This window comes from Emys orbicularis, chromosome 4 (genome assembly GCF_028017835.1).
Source record: "Emys orbicularis isolate rEmyOrb1 chromosome 4, rEmyOrb1.hap1, whole genome shotgun sequence".
NCBI classification, from domain to species: Eukaryota; Metazoa; Chordata; order Testudines; family Emydidae; genus Emys; species Emys orbicularis.
In genome coordinates this window covers 32,151,791-32,168,240 of record NC_088686.1, presented here as the reverse complement: position 1 = coordinate 32,168,240, position 16,450 = coordinate 32,151,791, and the positions used below count along the sequence as shown (strand labels likewise).

At 42.6% G+C, this 16,450-nt stretch overlaps 1 protein-coding gene across 4 annotated transcripts in view; it reads right to left on the bottom strand.

Annotated features, from left to right (window-relative positions):
* Positions 1-16,450, bottom strand: part of PPP4R3A (protein phosphatase 4 regulatory subunit 3A) — a 69,372-nt gene that overhangs the window by 23,628 nt on the left and 29,294 nt on the right. For all 4 annotated transcript variants that reach the window (XM_065402543.1, XM_065402547.1, XM_065402544.1 and 1 more), the window contains exons 3-4: positions 15,383-15,481; positions 11,964-12,581 (exon numbers count right to left, since the gene is read on the bottom strand). In XM_065402543.1, the coding sequence (XP_065258615.1) occupies positions 11,964-12,581; positions 15,383-15,481 (717 nt within the window). The remainder of the gene's footprint in view (positions 1-11,963; positions 12,582-15,382; positions 15,482-16,450) is intronic.

Below are 16,450 nucleotides of genomic sequence, written 5' to 3'. Positions count from 1 at the left end.
TTTTATTTTTATTGATTTTAATTTTCTTGATTGTGGGAAGTTACAGGGGGAGTCAGGTAATTATGTAATGACAGTAGATACTGAGATTCAAAAAGTTAAAGTTTTATAACCATTGACAAATTGTGTTTTAACATCATTTGTCAAAGTAAATAGCCTTAAATCCAAGGATCATTCTTCTTACTTTGTGTATCTGTACATTTTCATCTATGGCATCATCTATGGAAATACTTTTTCATCAGTTTGTGTGGTGAAACTGACACTTACTGATAAAAATCTAATTCTTCCAACCGCATAATCCTGCCTACCCACCACACGAGACTGGTGTCCCTGCTCACCCGAGCCCTGACTGCTCTCCGCACGCTGGAACCCTGCCCTGTACCCATCCCTGCTGGAGCCCACCTCCCCCCGTGCGGGGCTGGCATTGCCCCACCACACTACATAACTGCCAAATATTATTGTTGTATCAACGCATAAATAATACAGTAACTCCTCACTTAACGTTGTAGTTATGTTCCTGAAAAATGCGACTTTAAGTGAAACGATGTTAAGCGAATCCAATTTCCCCATAAGAATGAATGTAAATAGGGGGTTAGATTCCAGGGAAATTTATTTTTTGCCATACAGTACAGTATTATAGTTGGGAGGTGCCCCACCTGACCCCACACAGGCACAGCCCACTGGCACTGGACACAATGAGGCAGGCAAGGAGGTTGAAGGTGCTGTAGACTAGGAGAAGCACGTTGCGCAGCGGCAGCTTCCCCTTCTCTGCAAGCACCAGGGGCCGGGGGCTCAACCCTTGGCCCACCCACTCCACCCCTTCCCCCAAGCCCCCACCCTTAACCCGCCTCTTCTTCCCCCCCTTTACTCCGCACGCCGCGTCCTCGCTCCTCCCTCCCCCCGCCTCCTGCCCGCGGCAATCAGCTGGCTTGCAGCGTTCAGGAGGCAAGGGTAGGGGGGAGAGGAGAGAGGAGCGAGAACATGGCATGCAGGCTCCTCTTCCCTCCCCTGCCTCCTGAACACTGCAAGCCAGCTGACTGCCACGGGCAAGAGGCAGGGGAAGGAGGGGGGAGGTGTGCCACGTCCTCGCTCCTCCCCCCCCCCCCTGACCACGGCAATCAGTTGGCTTGCATTGTTCAGGGGGCAGGAGGGAGGGGGGAGGAGCGAGGACTCCGTGCGCAGGCTCCCCCCTGCCTCCTGCCCACGGCAATCAGCTGGTTTGCGGCGTTCGGGAGGCAGGGGGAGCCTGCGCGCCAAGTCCTCGCTCCTCCCCCCTCCCGCCTGAATGCCGCAAGCCAGCTGATTGCCGCGGGCAGGAGGCGGGGGGAGGAGGGGGAAGATGCTGATCCATGGGGTCTGCCAGCAGGCAGGAGGCACTGTGTGTGTGTGGGGGGGGGGGGGCGGCGTAGGGGAGCTGATGGGGGGCTGCCAGCTGTGGACAAAGCAGGCAGCCAAACGACATTATAGGGAAGCATTGCACAACTTTAAATGGAGCATGTTCTGTAATTGAGCAGGGACATAAGATCAAAACAATGTTAAGCGAGAGGACATTAAGTGGGGAGTTACTGTACAGCCAAGGTCCCATCATGCCACCAGTCCTGTATTATTACCTTGGCAAATTTGGCAGCCATTCAAATGCTAATACCTTACCTGTTCAGCTTGTTTCTACCAATATTCCTCTATGCAGGCCCAGAATGAAGAAAGGTAGTCTTATAACTACTTTCTAGAATGGCAAAGTCCAACTACCCACTCTCTGGGCTGGCGTAACGGGACAATTTTTGAATAGCCTGTCAAAATCTATTTGCAAAGAAATACAAGATTGTGGATGGAAACATGGAGGAGACAAAAAACCAGCCTCTTTTGTCACTTTACTTATATAATGGGAGTGCCTGGTTGCTCATGACCAGTTTGAAACTCATTATTACATAAATGTAAATAAATATTGCATCAATTTTTCTCTCTCTCAATAAAGAGCACCAAATCTATTTTACTTACACACAGTTTTTTAACAAAATAATTATGTTTATAAAATATGTACACAATTCAACAAGCACCCTTTCTATGCTGCTGGCACCCTCATAACACTAAAAAATGAGAACTGCATACATTTTATATATTTATACATATAAATACACATGCACAAAACTATGTTAAAAGAGTGTTAAGGTTACAAAGTCAAGTACTCAAAAGTGAGGAAGGAAATACCATAATTAAAGTTGCTCATGCAACCTTAATCCAGCTCCCTTGTGCATATGATATGGTCATTAATTACATGATCACATACCATATTTTCCACAGAATACCTGCCTCATTCAGTGCCCAGGATTCACCATACTCAGTGATTGAGCTGCTGTTTAATATTTTGTTTTATTCTCATTGTTCAGCTTGTGGTCCCAGGCAAACCATTCAAACCCTGCTTGGAAGACAGTACTGTATTAATTTCCCCAGTGGCTTTTTTATGGCTGTGACAGGATGACTGCTCCCTGCAAGAAAGGGAGCAGGGTCCAGTGCACTTGGACAGATTAGCTGATGCCCAATTGGGTATAAAGGAAGGCACCTGGGCCTTATAGAAGGGGAGTCAGCTGCAGATGCTGAGGGATTCTTGCAGACACTGCAGGGAGTAAGGATGTTTCTGCATGGCCCTGAGTCAACATGGGAAAGGCAGCAACCAGAAAGGTCTGTGGAGAAGACCAAACTTCAAGCAAGAGGTGCTTGGAGAGCAGGAAGACAGGCCCCTGGGGAGGAGGGGCTGCACCCAATTTGGGATTGGGGTGCAAGAACTGAATTGTTACAGAGAGGACAGGCCCTTAGAGAGGGGGGATGGGCTCAGCTGAAACTGGGATGAAGTCTTTGAAGGTCTAAATTTTCTTTTGAAAGACTTTGCACTGGATGTACCAAATTGGACCCCAAAAGGAGGAATGTTTGCAACATCTGGCCTATGTGGACTTTTTATTAAAAGGGAGCCTGATTTAAAGAGAAACTGAGTCATGCCTCAGAAGAGCCACAGTTGGCCTGAAGGGGCACTATAAAATAGATGCATCCATTTACAATGGCATTCATCACAATAGTAGAAGACTGCGTCACAAACATGAATGAATTTATTCTCACACCAATGAGATGAGGTGACGTTATCTGAGTTTTACAGATGGGGAAACTGAAGAACAGAGAGATAAAAGTCAAAAGTGTCCACTAATTTTGAGAGTTCAGTTTGACACCCAACAATCTATTTTTGAGAGTACTTAGCTTTATATGACTTTTGTGTTCAAAGCACATTGACTTCAGATTCAGTTGTGATGCTAAGCTCTTTTGCACATCAGACCCCAGGTAAAGCATTCAGAAAACAAAGAACACAACTAATGCTCACCTGTAAAAAAAAAAAAAAGTTTGGTTTGAATGACTTGCCCAAAATCACATCTCTTTCTGCCACAGAGTTGCTAACACCCTACCTTATTCACTACACACCTTCCAATTTCTGCAACAAATGAGGGAGCAGTCCTACAGACTACAGCCTCTTTCACTACACACAGATCTATCCAATTCATTGAATGAAGCAGGGGTCCTGTGGAACAAAATACTATAGAATCATAGAAACGCAGGGCTGGAAGGGACCTCAAGAAGTCATCAAGTCCAGCCCCCTGTGCTGATGCATGACAAAGTAAACCCTTGCTGGGTGTTTAATCTATTCTTAAAAAAAAACCATCCAGTGATGGTGATTCCACAACCTCCCTTGGAAGCCTATTCCATAGTTTAACTACCCTTATAGTTAGCAAGTTTTTCCTATTATCTAACCTAAATCTCCTTTGCTTCAGATTAAGCCCATTACCTCTTCAGTGGACATAGAAAACAACTGATCACAGTCCTCTTTGTAGCAGCCTTTAACATATTTGAAGAGTGTTAGCAAGTCCCCCTCAGTCTTTTCTGAAGACTATATGTGACCAGTTTTTATAATCTTTCTAAACCTTTTATCATTTTTGTTGCTCTCCTCTAGACTCTCTCCCCAATTTGTCCACATCTTTCATAAACTGCGGCACCCAGAACTGGGCACAGCTGAGGCCTCATCATGTAAATAAATACTGTATTATAATGTATATGCACATGGGGGCAATCTTAATTCTGGCATTTTTTCATCTTTGAGTGCTTGACTTTGCAACTAGGGCTGTCAATCGCAGTTAATTCAACTGATTAACACAAAACAAATTAACTAGATTAAAAAAAAGTTGCTATTAATCAGTTTTAATCGCACTGTTAAACAATAATAGAATACCAATTTCCATTTATTATTATATTTTGGACATTTTTCTATATTTTCAAAATATATTAATTTCAATTACAACACAGAATACAAAGTGTACAGTGCTCACTTTATATTACAACAGTGCAATGCAAATGCCTGTTCTCACTTTCAGGTGACATTGTAAATAAGAATCGGGCAGCATTATCACTTGTAAATGTAAACAAACTTGTTTGTCTTAGCGATTGGCTGAACAAAAAATAGGACTGAGTGGACTTTTGGCTCTAAAGTTTTACATTGTTTTGTTTTTGAGTGCAGTTATGTAAAAAAATAACCCTACATTTGTAAGTAGCACTTTCATGATAAAGAGACTGCACTACATTACTTGTATGAGGTGAACTGAAAAAATACTATTTATCTTTTTTACAGTGCAAATATTTGTAATAAAAAATAAAGTGAGCACTGTACACTCTATTGTGTTGTAATTGAAATCAATATATTTTGAAAATGTAGAAATACATGCAAAAATATTTAATACATTTAAATTGGTATTCTATTATTGTTTAACAGTCCGATTAAAACCGTGATTAACTGCAACTTTTTTTTAATCTCCCGATTATTTTTTTTAATTGTCTGATAGCCCTAATACTTTTATATGTGCAATGTCTTAGGTTTTTAAAAAAGAAAAACTGGGAAAAAAACCCAAAATTCTATCGGGTGGCATAATACTGATACTGACATAGGTCATCTGCAGGGCCACATGAGCTAATGGAGTAATTGATAGTAGCAGTAAGTTATCATCCTCTGTGTAGACCAGCCACTAGAGGGGGATCAGACACAATTTGCCACTTGGTTCCACAAATATTTTCTGACAGCAGAGGAATACTGAGACTCAAGAATCTAGGGTTCCATTCCACATTCTGTAGGGTAGCATGCACTGTCCAGTGGTTTTCAAACTGCGGGTCGTGACCCAGTACTGGGTCGCGGAACGTAAGGCACTTGGTCGTGGTGGCTCTGGTCAGCACCGCCAACTGGGCTGTTAAAAATCCCATTGGCGGTGCCGCCCAGCTAAGGCTAGTCTCTACCTGTTCTGACACCATGCTGTGCCCCGGAAGCAGCCAGCAGCAGGTCTGACTCCTAGGTGGGGGGGCCAAGGGGCTCCACACGCTGCCCCCGCCCAGAGCACCGGCTCCACACTCCCACTGGCTGGGAACCGGCCAATGTGAGCTGGGAGGAAGGGGGGTAGTGCCTGCAGGCGAGAGCTGTGTGGAGCCGCCTGCGCGCCTCTGCCTAGGAGCCGGACCTGCTGCTGGCTGCTTCCGGGGCGCAGCATGGTCCACAGTGCCAGGATAGGCAACAAACCTGGCTTAGCACCCCTGCTGTGCCACTGACCAGGAGCCGTCCAAGGTAAGCCCGCACCACAATTCCCTGCCCCAGCCCTGAGCCCCTTCCTGCACCCAAACCCCTCATCCATGGCCCCACCCCAGAACCTGCACCCCCAGCCCATAGCCTCTCCTGCACCCCAACCTCCTGCCCCAGCCCTGAGCCTCCCGCAAACCCGGAGCCCCCTCTTACACCCCAAACCCCTCATCCCCAGCCCCACCCCAGAGCCTGCACCCCCAGCCCTGACCCCCTCCTGCAACCCAACCCCCTGCCCCAGCCCAGAGCCCCCTCCCGCACCCCAAACCCCTCATCCCCAGCTCCACTGGGTCATGGGCATCAACAATTTTCTTCAACTGAGTCACCAGAAAAAAAGTTTGAAAACCACTGCTCTAGTGGACTCTTGGGCTCCTGTTCCCCCTAAGCCTGATTCCCTTCTACCTCTGTCCACTCCAGTCAGGCCCAGTCCTGTCTCTTCCCACCCACCCCAGGCTCCTCATTACAGTCAGTCCGAGTCCGGTGTGAACGGCAGGGTTATGTCAGGGAAGAAAGGCACAGGTGGCAAGAGAAGAGGCACAGATGTTGTGGATGGAGTGTATAATGCCATACATTCTAAATAACTTCATGTATTTAAACCAGAGGTGGGCAAACTTTTTGGCGTGAGGGCCACATCTGGGTGGGGAAATTGTATGCAGGGCCATGAATGTAGGGCTTGGGCAGGGGGCTGGGGTGCAGGAGGGAGTGCGGAGTGTGAGGGGGGTGTGGTGTGCAGGAAGGGGCTCAGGGCAGGGGGTTGGGGCGCAGGTGGTGTGCAGGGTGCATGAGGGGACTCAGGGAAGGGGGTTACGGTACAGGAGGGGGTGCAGAGTGCAGGAGGGGGCTTGGGGTAGGGGGCTTGGGGTGCAGGAGAGGTGCGGCAGAAGGCTCAGGGCAGGGGGTTGTGGTGCAGGGTGCAGAAGGTGTTCGGGGTGCGGGCTCCGGCCCGGTGCTGCTTACCTGGAGCGGCTCCGGGGTGGCAGCGGCGCACAGCAGGACTAAGACAGGCTCCCTGCCTGCCGTGGCCCCGCGCCGCTCCCGGAAGTCGCCAGCACCATGTCCCTGCGGCCCCGGGGGGGGGGGGGGGGAGGGAGGAGAATACGCGGGGGGAGAGGCAGAGGGCTCTGTGCGCTGCCCTCCCCTGCGGGCACTTCCCCCAAAGCTCCCATTGGCCACAGTTCCCCATTCCAGCTCCCCCCCCCCCGAGGGGGGGGAGCCCTCTGCCCCAGGGGCCACAGTGACGTGGTGCCAGCTGCTTCCAGCAGCAGCATGGGGCCCGCAGCACCACAGGGGTGCCAATCCCGCAGTCCGGAGCTGGCCCGTGGGCCGTAGTTTGCCCATTCCTGATTTAAACTTAAAGCAGAACCATTTTGCTCCTGTATAGCCCACCTTCATTGGGCCCAGAGTGGCCCAAGGTTGACCTACAATCAACAGCAGCAGCAGTATCACCACCACAAGCACTACCATGGTCCACAGAAGACAGCCAAGCACGCAGCACCCCCCCATCCTTGGCTCCCACTGGACTATCATGAAGCACTCCAAACATCAAGTCCAGGGGTCTCTTCAGTTAAAAGGTAGCTTATAAAAAGACCCCAGTCCCCAGCAGCACCAGTCTCCACCAGGAAGTGGTTAGATGGAAAGGAGAGAGAGAACCAGGCACTCCACTAACTACAATGGCTTCCACAATGGACAGCAACCACCAACTAATACACAGGATTAACAACAGTCAGAAAGGAAAATTTTGTTCAGTTACATTGTGACAAGCCTCTACTCTAACAAAAAATACAATGGGCTTTTATAGTCACATAGAGCAGACAGACCTTCAGTTTTAAAGTCCTGTCTAAAAAAATCCAAAGTAAACTTCATGGAACTCATTTATTTTACCTTGCTAATGCAACCCTAACCAGACTGTATCTCCAGGTAAATATTTCTAACCTGATTTTTATAAGGCATAAAAAACTTACTCACCCAGGCTGAGCAGTAATTTTGCCTGGTGAGTAGAAATACAATAGCTGTATGCTATTTCTCAGGAGGAGAGGAAAGGAGAATAGCAGTCCAAGCGCCACTGCTACTTTAACAGGATGGGACAGAAGGAGTCAAGAATCCCAGAGATGAGCAGCCTGAGGAAGTACGTACCTTATAAAAATCAGGTTAGAAAAGAATGAGGGAGGTACATTAGTGGAAGAGAAACTAAAGTGGGAGAGACTCTACTCATGTATGTTTTTTAAACTTGAGGTAGAGTAGTCATTCATTTTACAGAGAGAGAATGAAAGAGAAAGGGAGAAGAAGAAAGGCTAGCCTTCAGACTATAAGCCAGAGCAGCTGTGGTGGGAAGGAGGGCTTCAAATATTCCTATTCACTGGCCACTTGGCACAGCTGTAGGATAGATGGGAGAGCAGCCCTCTCCCATCTATCCTACAGCTGCTCCAAGTGACTAGTGAATAGCAGTATTTTTTCCTTCATTCAAGCCAGATCCCATATTTATCTCCACCATAAACTATATCTCATTTAGCTCCACCACTGCCTTTTCTCCTCTCCCAGAGTAGGGAAGGGAAGCAAGAAAGAGTGTGGAGCAGTGGAATGAATGAGAGTGAATCAATAAAGATGTAAACTGAATTATGGAGGAGATATAAGAGATGGAGAGTGAAAAGACAGCTTGTTGGTTTTAAAATTTCATCTCAGAGTCTTTGATCTCACACAAAGAAAAAAGAAATTAAAAAAGAACACTGCGCCAAACCTTTTTACTATGCGTGGGAAGAAGAGGAAAGGGCAGCATACATTAATTTATTGGGGGTGGACTGCCACCCTGATAAGTTTAACTGTTCAAAAGCCTTTTGTTGTTTTAAAATCTCAGATAACAGTTTGGGAGGGGCATGGCTTGAGGCACAGCTGTATTTCAGCCAGGTTAGTAGGTTTAAACTTTGGGCTAGTAATGTTTGGTAAATTTTTCAAGCTTTTAAAAAATGTACCAAATAATCCATTCCCTCCAGCACAGTGTAAAACATCCATTACTATTCTGTTTACCTTCTTTTATTTTCTCCAGAAAGAAGCAGAATTAGATGTTTCTGCCAAAACATCTTCCATTTTCTAATCCTTCCCAATTTATATACCTGAGAATTTTCCCTTCCTCTTGGTACTTTGTGGAAGTCAGAAGAGCTAGGATATAGTGAAGGTTTCAGAGTAGCAGCCGTGTTAGTCTGTATCCGCAAAAAGAACAGGAGTACTTGTGGCACCTTAGAGACTAACAAATTTATTAGAGCATAAGCTTTCGTGGGCTACAACCCACTTCTTCGGATGCATCTGAAGAAGTGGGTTGTAGCCCACGAAAGCTTATGCTCTAATAAATTTGTTAGTCTCTAAGGTGCCACAAGTACTCCTGTTCTTTTTGCGGATATATTGAAGGATGTTTATTCTGTTCTGTAGTGCTGCTCTCTGCTTTTCAAAGCTGCAGAGGGCAAGTAATAGGACTCAAGTTTTTGTGTTTAAAGTAAATCATTAATCCTCACAGCCCCACTGTGAGGTTGATAAGCATTATACAGACAACAGAAACAGAAGAAAGGAGGGGTTCAAGTGACTTATCCAAGGTCATATAGCAAGTCAATGTCAGAACCAAGACTCCAGCCTCATTGTACCCCCTGCATACAAGTTCCTCAACCATACTCCACATGCAATACACTATCACCACTGACTAAAGCCAAAAACCAGCAGTAGAGAAGAAACTAGTCTGCTATTATTGTATCAACTTTTTCATCCTGTACAACAGATACTACTCCTATTTCTGACAGCTGCACACGTGATGCATGACGTGCTGTTTGAGGCTGTTGCAGTACTAACTCCTCTTGCCCAAATTTCCTCCCCAAAGCTTATCCAATTCATGTAACTTGGAGTCAGTGGTTGATGTTTGTTGGCTCAGCAAATGACACCATCAGCAAACAGTGTTCCAGTTTTGTAATAAGTAAGATGGCAATGGGTGGGGGAGGGTAAGCACCTGTGAGGTGGACAAAGAGGCCAAGATTTTCAAAAGTGACTAATGAGCCTGGATGCCTAACATAAGGCACCTAAATGGGCATTTTTCAGAGGGTGGGTGCTGAGCACTTTCTGAAGATCAGGCCTTTAAAGTGTTTCAAGCTGGCCACCCCAAGATTATTAGTCAACTTTTGAAAATTTAGGCCATATATCATTCTCCCCATTCTACAGGAAAACACATTCAGAGATCAAGTGATTCAGCTGGGGAGCATCGTAGTCTAGTGAGTTAGATTGACTAGAAATCAGGAGACCTGGATTTGACTTGCCCATGTAACTATGGATAAGTAATTTTAATCTTTCAGCCACAGTTTCCCCATCTGTTATGGGGGTAACGATATTCAACAGGGTGTTTTGAGGCTCATCTAAATGTTAAGGCAAGTGTGACGCATTGCTAGAAAGGGTTAGATATCCTGCAAAATAAATAACCCTCAAAAGACACGTGGGGAGATGATGTTTGTTTTTGTGTAAATACATAGTAGGAGTAGGGTCGACAATGTGATCAACAGTCCCGTCTATGCTGTCTTCTGATAATTCAGAGGTCAAAAGAAGATCCTAGCATTTAAATAAATTGTAAACACGGGATATCTTGGTATTTATCTCTCTTTGAAATGTACTGTGAATGATGGAGGAAAAAACAAATGTCCTTATGTATAGCTAAGTACCGGTTATGGACCTCCTTCAAAGTCATCCTAATTACCTTTTGTTCCCTGAGGAACTCCAACTTGTCAAAAGACATGAAATTGTACAAAAAATCCTTGGATCCTGATTCTGTCATCTCAGATCTGCTTAGGATTCATCAGGGGAAGTTTGACTCACAAGACTGAGGTCCCAGTTATGCTGGTATGCCCTGAATACGATATTTGGACATTGGTCTATTAACTATTTCTGAAAGAACTCTTTGCAACTACAAAGCTCACCATTCTCTGCTATGAATCTGCACCTAAATGAATTGAACTCATGTCTGTATGTACATTGATTTTTTAACCATACTCTCTCTCTTGTTTTTGAATAAATTTTAGTTTAGTTAATAAGAATTGCTGTAGCGTGTATTTGGGTAAGATCTGAAACATTCATTAACCTGAGAGGTAATGTGTCCGATCCTTTGGGATTGGTAAAACCTTTTCTTTTATATGATGAAATAAGATTTACAGAAATTTTCATCATATTTGACATGGGTACCTGGATGGAGGCCTGAGGCTGGATCACTTTAAGGGAACTGTGTTGTTTGGACTTCTGAGTAACCAGTAAGGTAATAAAGAAGCTGTTTTACGCTGGCTTGGTAAATCTAAGTACTGGAATATTCACTAGCTTTTTGGGGTTTGGCTGCCCCATTTTTTGCAGTTCATCCTAATTGAGTGACCATAGCTGGCCCCCACTAGGACCCCGGTCACAGCAAGTCTGCAGAAACATTTAGCACTGTGCTCACTTCTTCAGACTACATAGTTACCAGGAAAACATGACCATTATCTCCATCCTTCTTGCTTTTGTTTGGTTTAAGAAGCTGGCATCCACTGACTGCATATTAATAAAATACACATCTGTGCGCCGTACCAACGCTGCCTGGCTCTGATGAAAGCCTTATAGCGCTCACTGTGCTACACAAAGTTGATACTTACTTCTGCCCAGTTCATAGGGTTCGGTGTCAATACCTAAGCAGTGTGTGTGAGTAAGAACACCATGCATAAATTGTTTTTAATATCTAAATTTCTCCATTAAAACTTTTTCAACAAATGCACAAATTCAAAACAAGACACACATTAGAACAGATGGGGAGTTTCTTGGCAAAACCATTTTGCAATTATGAGCCAAAATAATTAGGAACATGTTTAAGAAACTAAACATTTTTTTCACCACTATTTTTTTTAAATGTGTATCTTCCAAACAACTTGTCTGAGCTGCCTCAACCTTTAGAAAAATTCTACCCTGGCATAGAATCATACATGTGAATTTTAGGTGAAAAGATTTAGGGCAGATTCATTCTTAGTTACAGAGGCTGCAGTCTTAACAAGTAAAGGCTTAACAACTGGGTAAGAATACTCAGTACACCTTGCTAACTTCAATTCAACTGTGCTCAATTAGGTACTAATGTAGTTTGTTACATTTACATTATAAGTTCTACAGTAATAAGTCTAAAGTTCACATTTTAATTGCAGAATATCAACTTTATAGCTCAGTCTTCCAAACTCTGTTAATCTCTCGCATAAAATATATATATAAAAAAAAAAATCTTAAGATGCTGAAAGCCAGTTTCAAGTCAACTTTCCACGTTAAAAAGTAAGCGCTTCAGACTTACCTGTAACATACCAACTATTTCCACTTTATTAAAAAAGATGAAGGAGTGAAGTGTTGACAGCATATTTTCTTCGAACACTGAGGGAGTGGGTAGAACCATATCTTGGATATACTGTACTCTGTATGTTTGATGAATTTTTTGCTTCAGCTCTGGATCAGATATAGGAATCACCTCTTTAAATTTTGCTGTTTTTGTCAGAAATTCCCTGTGTTTCCGTGACGGCGATAAAGAAGGATCATATTCTAGGCATCCAATTACGTCCATTATACATTCCTCAGAAAACATTACTTCAAAAAGTGCAGTTCTGTTCAAAAGGAAGATTCCCTTGATAATTTCATACAAGTGGTGTAGTCCTTCAAGGTTCTCCAAGTCCTCACACACATGAAAAATTTCTAAGAGCTTTTTAATATAGCCCTCATTTTCCAAAGCTAGTGCGAGTTTTTCACGACGCAATGGAGAAGGCAGTGAAGACGCCACAAGTTCCGCAATTTCCTCTAGCCGATTTAATTCACAAGATGGCAATTCTAGACCTGGTGATGACATATCATCAAAACGTTCCTCCTCAGATTCATCTACAAGGTCCTGAGTAATATCCACTGAAGGATCTTTTCCTTGAACCTATTACAATGAGACATTTTTTGTAAGTAATTTTTTAAAATTTCTACTGGCATTTTTTTTTTTTTTTTTTTTTAATATTTCTAAAACTGTGCATTTCCAGTAAGGGACAGAGGGTGAAGGAAAAAAGCCAAAAGCCGCATTACACTCCTTGATGGTAGAAAGACTTCTGATTATATTTTTATTAAAAGCATGATCTGGAATATCAATGATTCTACTTCCTGGAGCCAAAAATAAATGCATGAATAAGAGTTTGCCATTTAAATACAATGCAGTTCAGGTTCTGATGTGCTTTTGAATGCTGGCATAAAAGGCACAGTATGGGACACTGAACACCTTCATTAATATATGATTTTGAAACAGAGTAATTTTCTGGACTAGATATTTAATTGTATTAGTTTGTATAAAGCTGAATACTTAAATGTCAGGAAACTGGAAACATAGGGAATAGAGAAATAGCAGAATTTTCTGAATACTTCAGGAAAAAGGAAGACATTATTATTATTAGCACTTCTCGGGTGTCCATCACTAGAGCTTGAAAGGTCCCCTTGCCCAAGGTGAATAAGAAGTGTTCCCAGGTGAACAACATCTTCTGCAGAATCTAAACTTTCAATTACAAATAAAAAAATTTCGAACACTTATGGTTTTGAATATAAGGTTCTAACACAAACAGATATTAAACTGATGCAGCACAATCTTCTTAAGTCTATATACAACTTGTTCAACTACCTCTGCTGCTGATCAGAGCTTTCCATGAGCTACACCAGAATGAACTGACCAGAGTCTTGTCAGCTTTTATTGCTATTTCTTACATCTGTGGGTAGTAGTGAAAATTACAAGAATCAAGTCAAGTTTTGTTCTGCTGCAGTTTGGGAAAACTGAACATCAGCAGAGACAGGCACTGGTGCTATTCACTGAGAAAGAGGACCCAAAAAGCCTTTGTTCAATATATCTGCAGTAGCCAAAAAACTAAGGGAATGGAAGAGGTTGACACTCTCACCCCATTGATGCAGCCAAGAGGCTAGTGGAGATATATAGCAATAAACACCTCATTCTTGCAGCAGCCAGAAGGCTGTGGAAGAGGATGGAAGAATAGTGAGAACACTTCGCCATCCTCATAGCAGCCAAAGAAGGCCGGGGAGAGAGACTCGAAGGCTTCAAATTTGGATGCCCTCCAGCCACAGGTGGATATAAAAGGTGGGGCCTCAAAACACAGTCCAAGGAAAATAACCTGGCAAAAACACTAGCACATTCAATTTTCCCAAAGCTGGGGATGATTGGCTTTTCACCTGGGTATTCCCCAGGAACAGTGGGTGCCACCCTATCTTTTGAATCTGTCTATAGCTAACAGTTTTAATCCTCTGGCAATATTTCCGATCGTGGGTTCATGGGTGGGAAAGATCAATAGGCTAAAATAGAAAATGAGTATGATATGCATGTGTGTATAAAGAGATGTATGAAGACATATTGATCTCTGGAGAGGAGAAGAGGAAGAAGGAATAAGAAAATATACAGGACAGAATGTAGAACAAAGAGGAGAGGAGGAGAGAAAGGAAAGAGACAGATAAAGGGGCGATGGGAGAGATAAGGGGCAGAGAGAGAAAGAAAAGGGAAGCAGAGATGGAAGAAGAGAGACACTATGGTTTATTACAGAAAAGAAAAAGAACGGAGTGAAGCTAGGAAGCAGAGAAAGTAACATCAAGCAAACGAGACATTAGTAATAATATTCTATGAATTTATTTGATTAATCCTTTGGGTGGTATTCAAACATCCACACAGCTGGCCAAATACTATTAACACTGGTGGAATACAGCAGATACATGCAGTGAATATACTTTCTGCTATTCAATCAGCCCTAGTAAAATACATTAAAAATTGTATTAAATAGAAAGTTGATTGACATGTCACAAATAAAATGCAGTGTACGATGAACAGTTTAACTGCTTTAAATTGAAACGGTCAGGACTTTTGGCGGAGAATATAGAGGTACAGATTTGACTCCCAACCTAAAAAATGTCAAATAAATCTTTCAACCCCTGCCAGTCACCACAGGGACTCCATCACACATATGCAGAAGAACAATCCACTCAAGTAAATTAACCAAGTTCCCCCCTCTCTGTTACAGCAGAAAGGCAACTGAAACAGGAGGGTATGAGAGAGAAGGAAGAGAAATGCTCAGATAAGAAGAAAAATTTATATGAACAGGGAATTAGGAGAGAAAACAGACTAGCATTAAGAAACCTACAAAATGGAAAAGACAACAGGTAGATTAAATCAAATACAACCTCTATTCTATGGTTCTATAATCAGCTTCAAAATGCGCTTTAATGTTGAAGTATCTCCCACCTTGAAAAAATGAAGTAATTAGTAACTAATGAAATCATTGTTATAAAACCTCATAGAATCATAGAAGTGTACAACTGGAAGGGACCTTGAGAGTCATCTAGTCTAGTCCCCTGCACTCAAGGCAGAACTAAGTAAAACTAGACCTTTCCTGACAGGTGTTTGTCTAACGTGTTTCATGAACTTGTACTTTATGCAAACTTTCTTTAGGGAAAGTGTGGGTGAATCTCAAAGATACTTTTAAACACAGTTTTGGGGAGAGCTTTCAAATATAACTGTTAAACTTAGCACCAGACTTTTATGGGGAAAGCACCAGTTTCTCAATTACCAAATATGTAATTTTTTCCTCTGTATTTTTTTACTTACAAGTACTATGCTTAATCTCATTGCTAAAAACAGTCCATAAAAATCAAAGGCATAACATTGCAACATCCAGATAATCTTCCATTTTTCAAACATACCTGACATATTTTTTCCCATATTTCATCACATCCAGCTTTTTCTTGAAAACTAAGTGCCAAGTCATAATTTTCAGCTTCAGACCACACAATCAAAGTGTCCTTGAAAGAGATGAAGAAGTATCTTTCAGGCGAGTTATATTTTAGCTATAACAGGCTTTAAAAATGTTTAAAGAGTGATCTATCACTTAATTTAACAAGGTAAATGTGAAACCAAAAACCAGAAGGACAGTATAACAATACCTATTTAATCATCATATTTTAAAGTTATGTTTGAAGCTTCTAGGATCTTGAAATAGTCACATTTTATACAAACCAAAATAAAGTCAAAGAATAATACTGAAAACTGTTTTAATCTTACTTTACGCAACTAAAAATTATATTTGAACAATGTAAATATCATTCTTTAGCTTCAGGATGCAATTATTCTTCTTCCCTCCCTAATAAAACATGCTAACAAGTACAATACATCAGTTAAATTAAATTGACTTTCATGGGACTAATGACATAAAATTAAACATATGCATAAGTCATGTGCAGGATTAGGGTCACAGTCAGCTTCCAGATCTGTTATGCCCCAGAAAGCGCTATGCTGATGCAGTGTCTAATACCACGGAGTTGTATTTCTAAAAATGCCTATAAATTTGAAACTATGACAAAACTATTGATAAGCATGGAGCTAATTTACTGGCTGCATGAATGTCTTTTTCTACCACTATACTCAATTGTATGCCCTCCCCACCTTTATTTTAAATCTGAAAGGATATAACATTTTACCAGTTTGTAAGACCACAAAACTGGGTTAAAATGGCACCAAGTTGTGCTGGTCTCTTACTATCCTAAGCCTGTGACCATGTCCTAGTGTTGTCCTGTAGTTTATGGAAATCAGTATAGTACATGCAGGGGTATTAAACAGGCGTAGAAGCTGATAATCTGGTGTACCTTTTCAAACAAACATATCAATTCTCTCTCTTAGCTGGGCTATGAGGCAACATATTGCTAAAATTAACGGACTGTTGATAATTCCCTTTACATGCATTTTGGTATAATCTACTTTATTTAAGTAGTGCA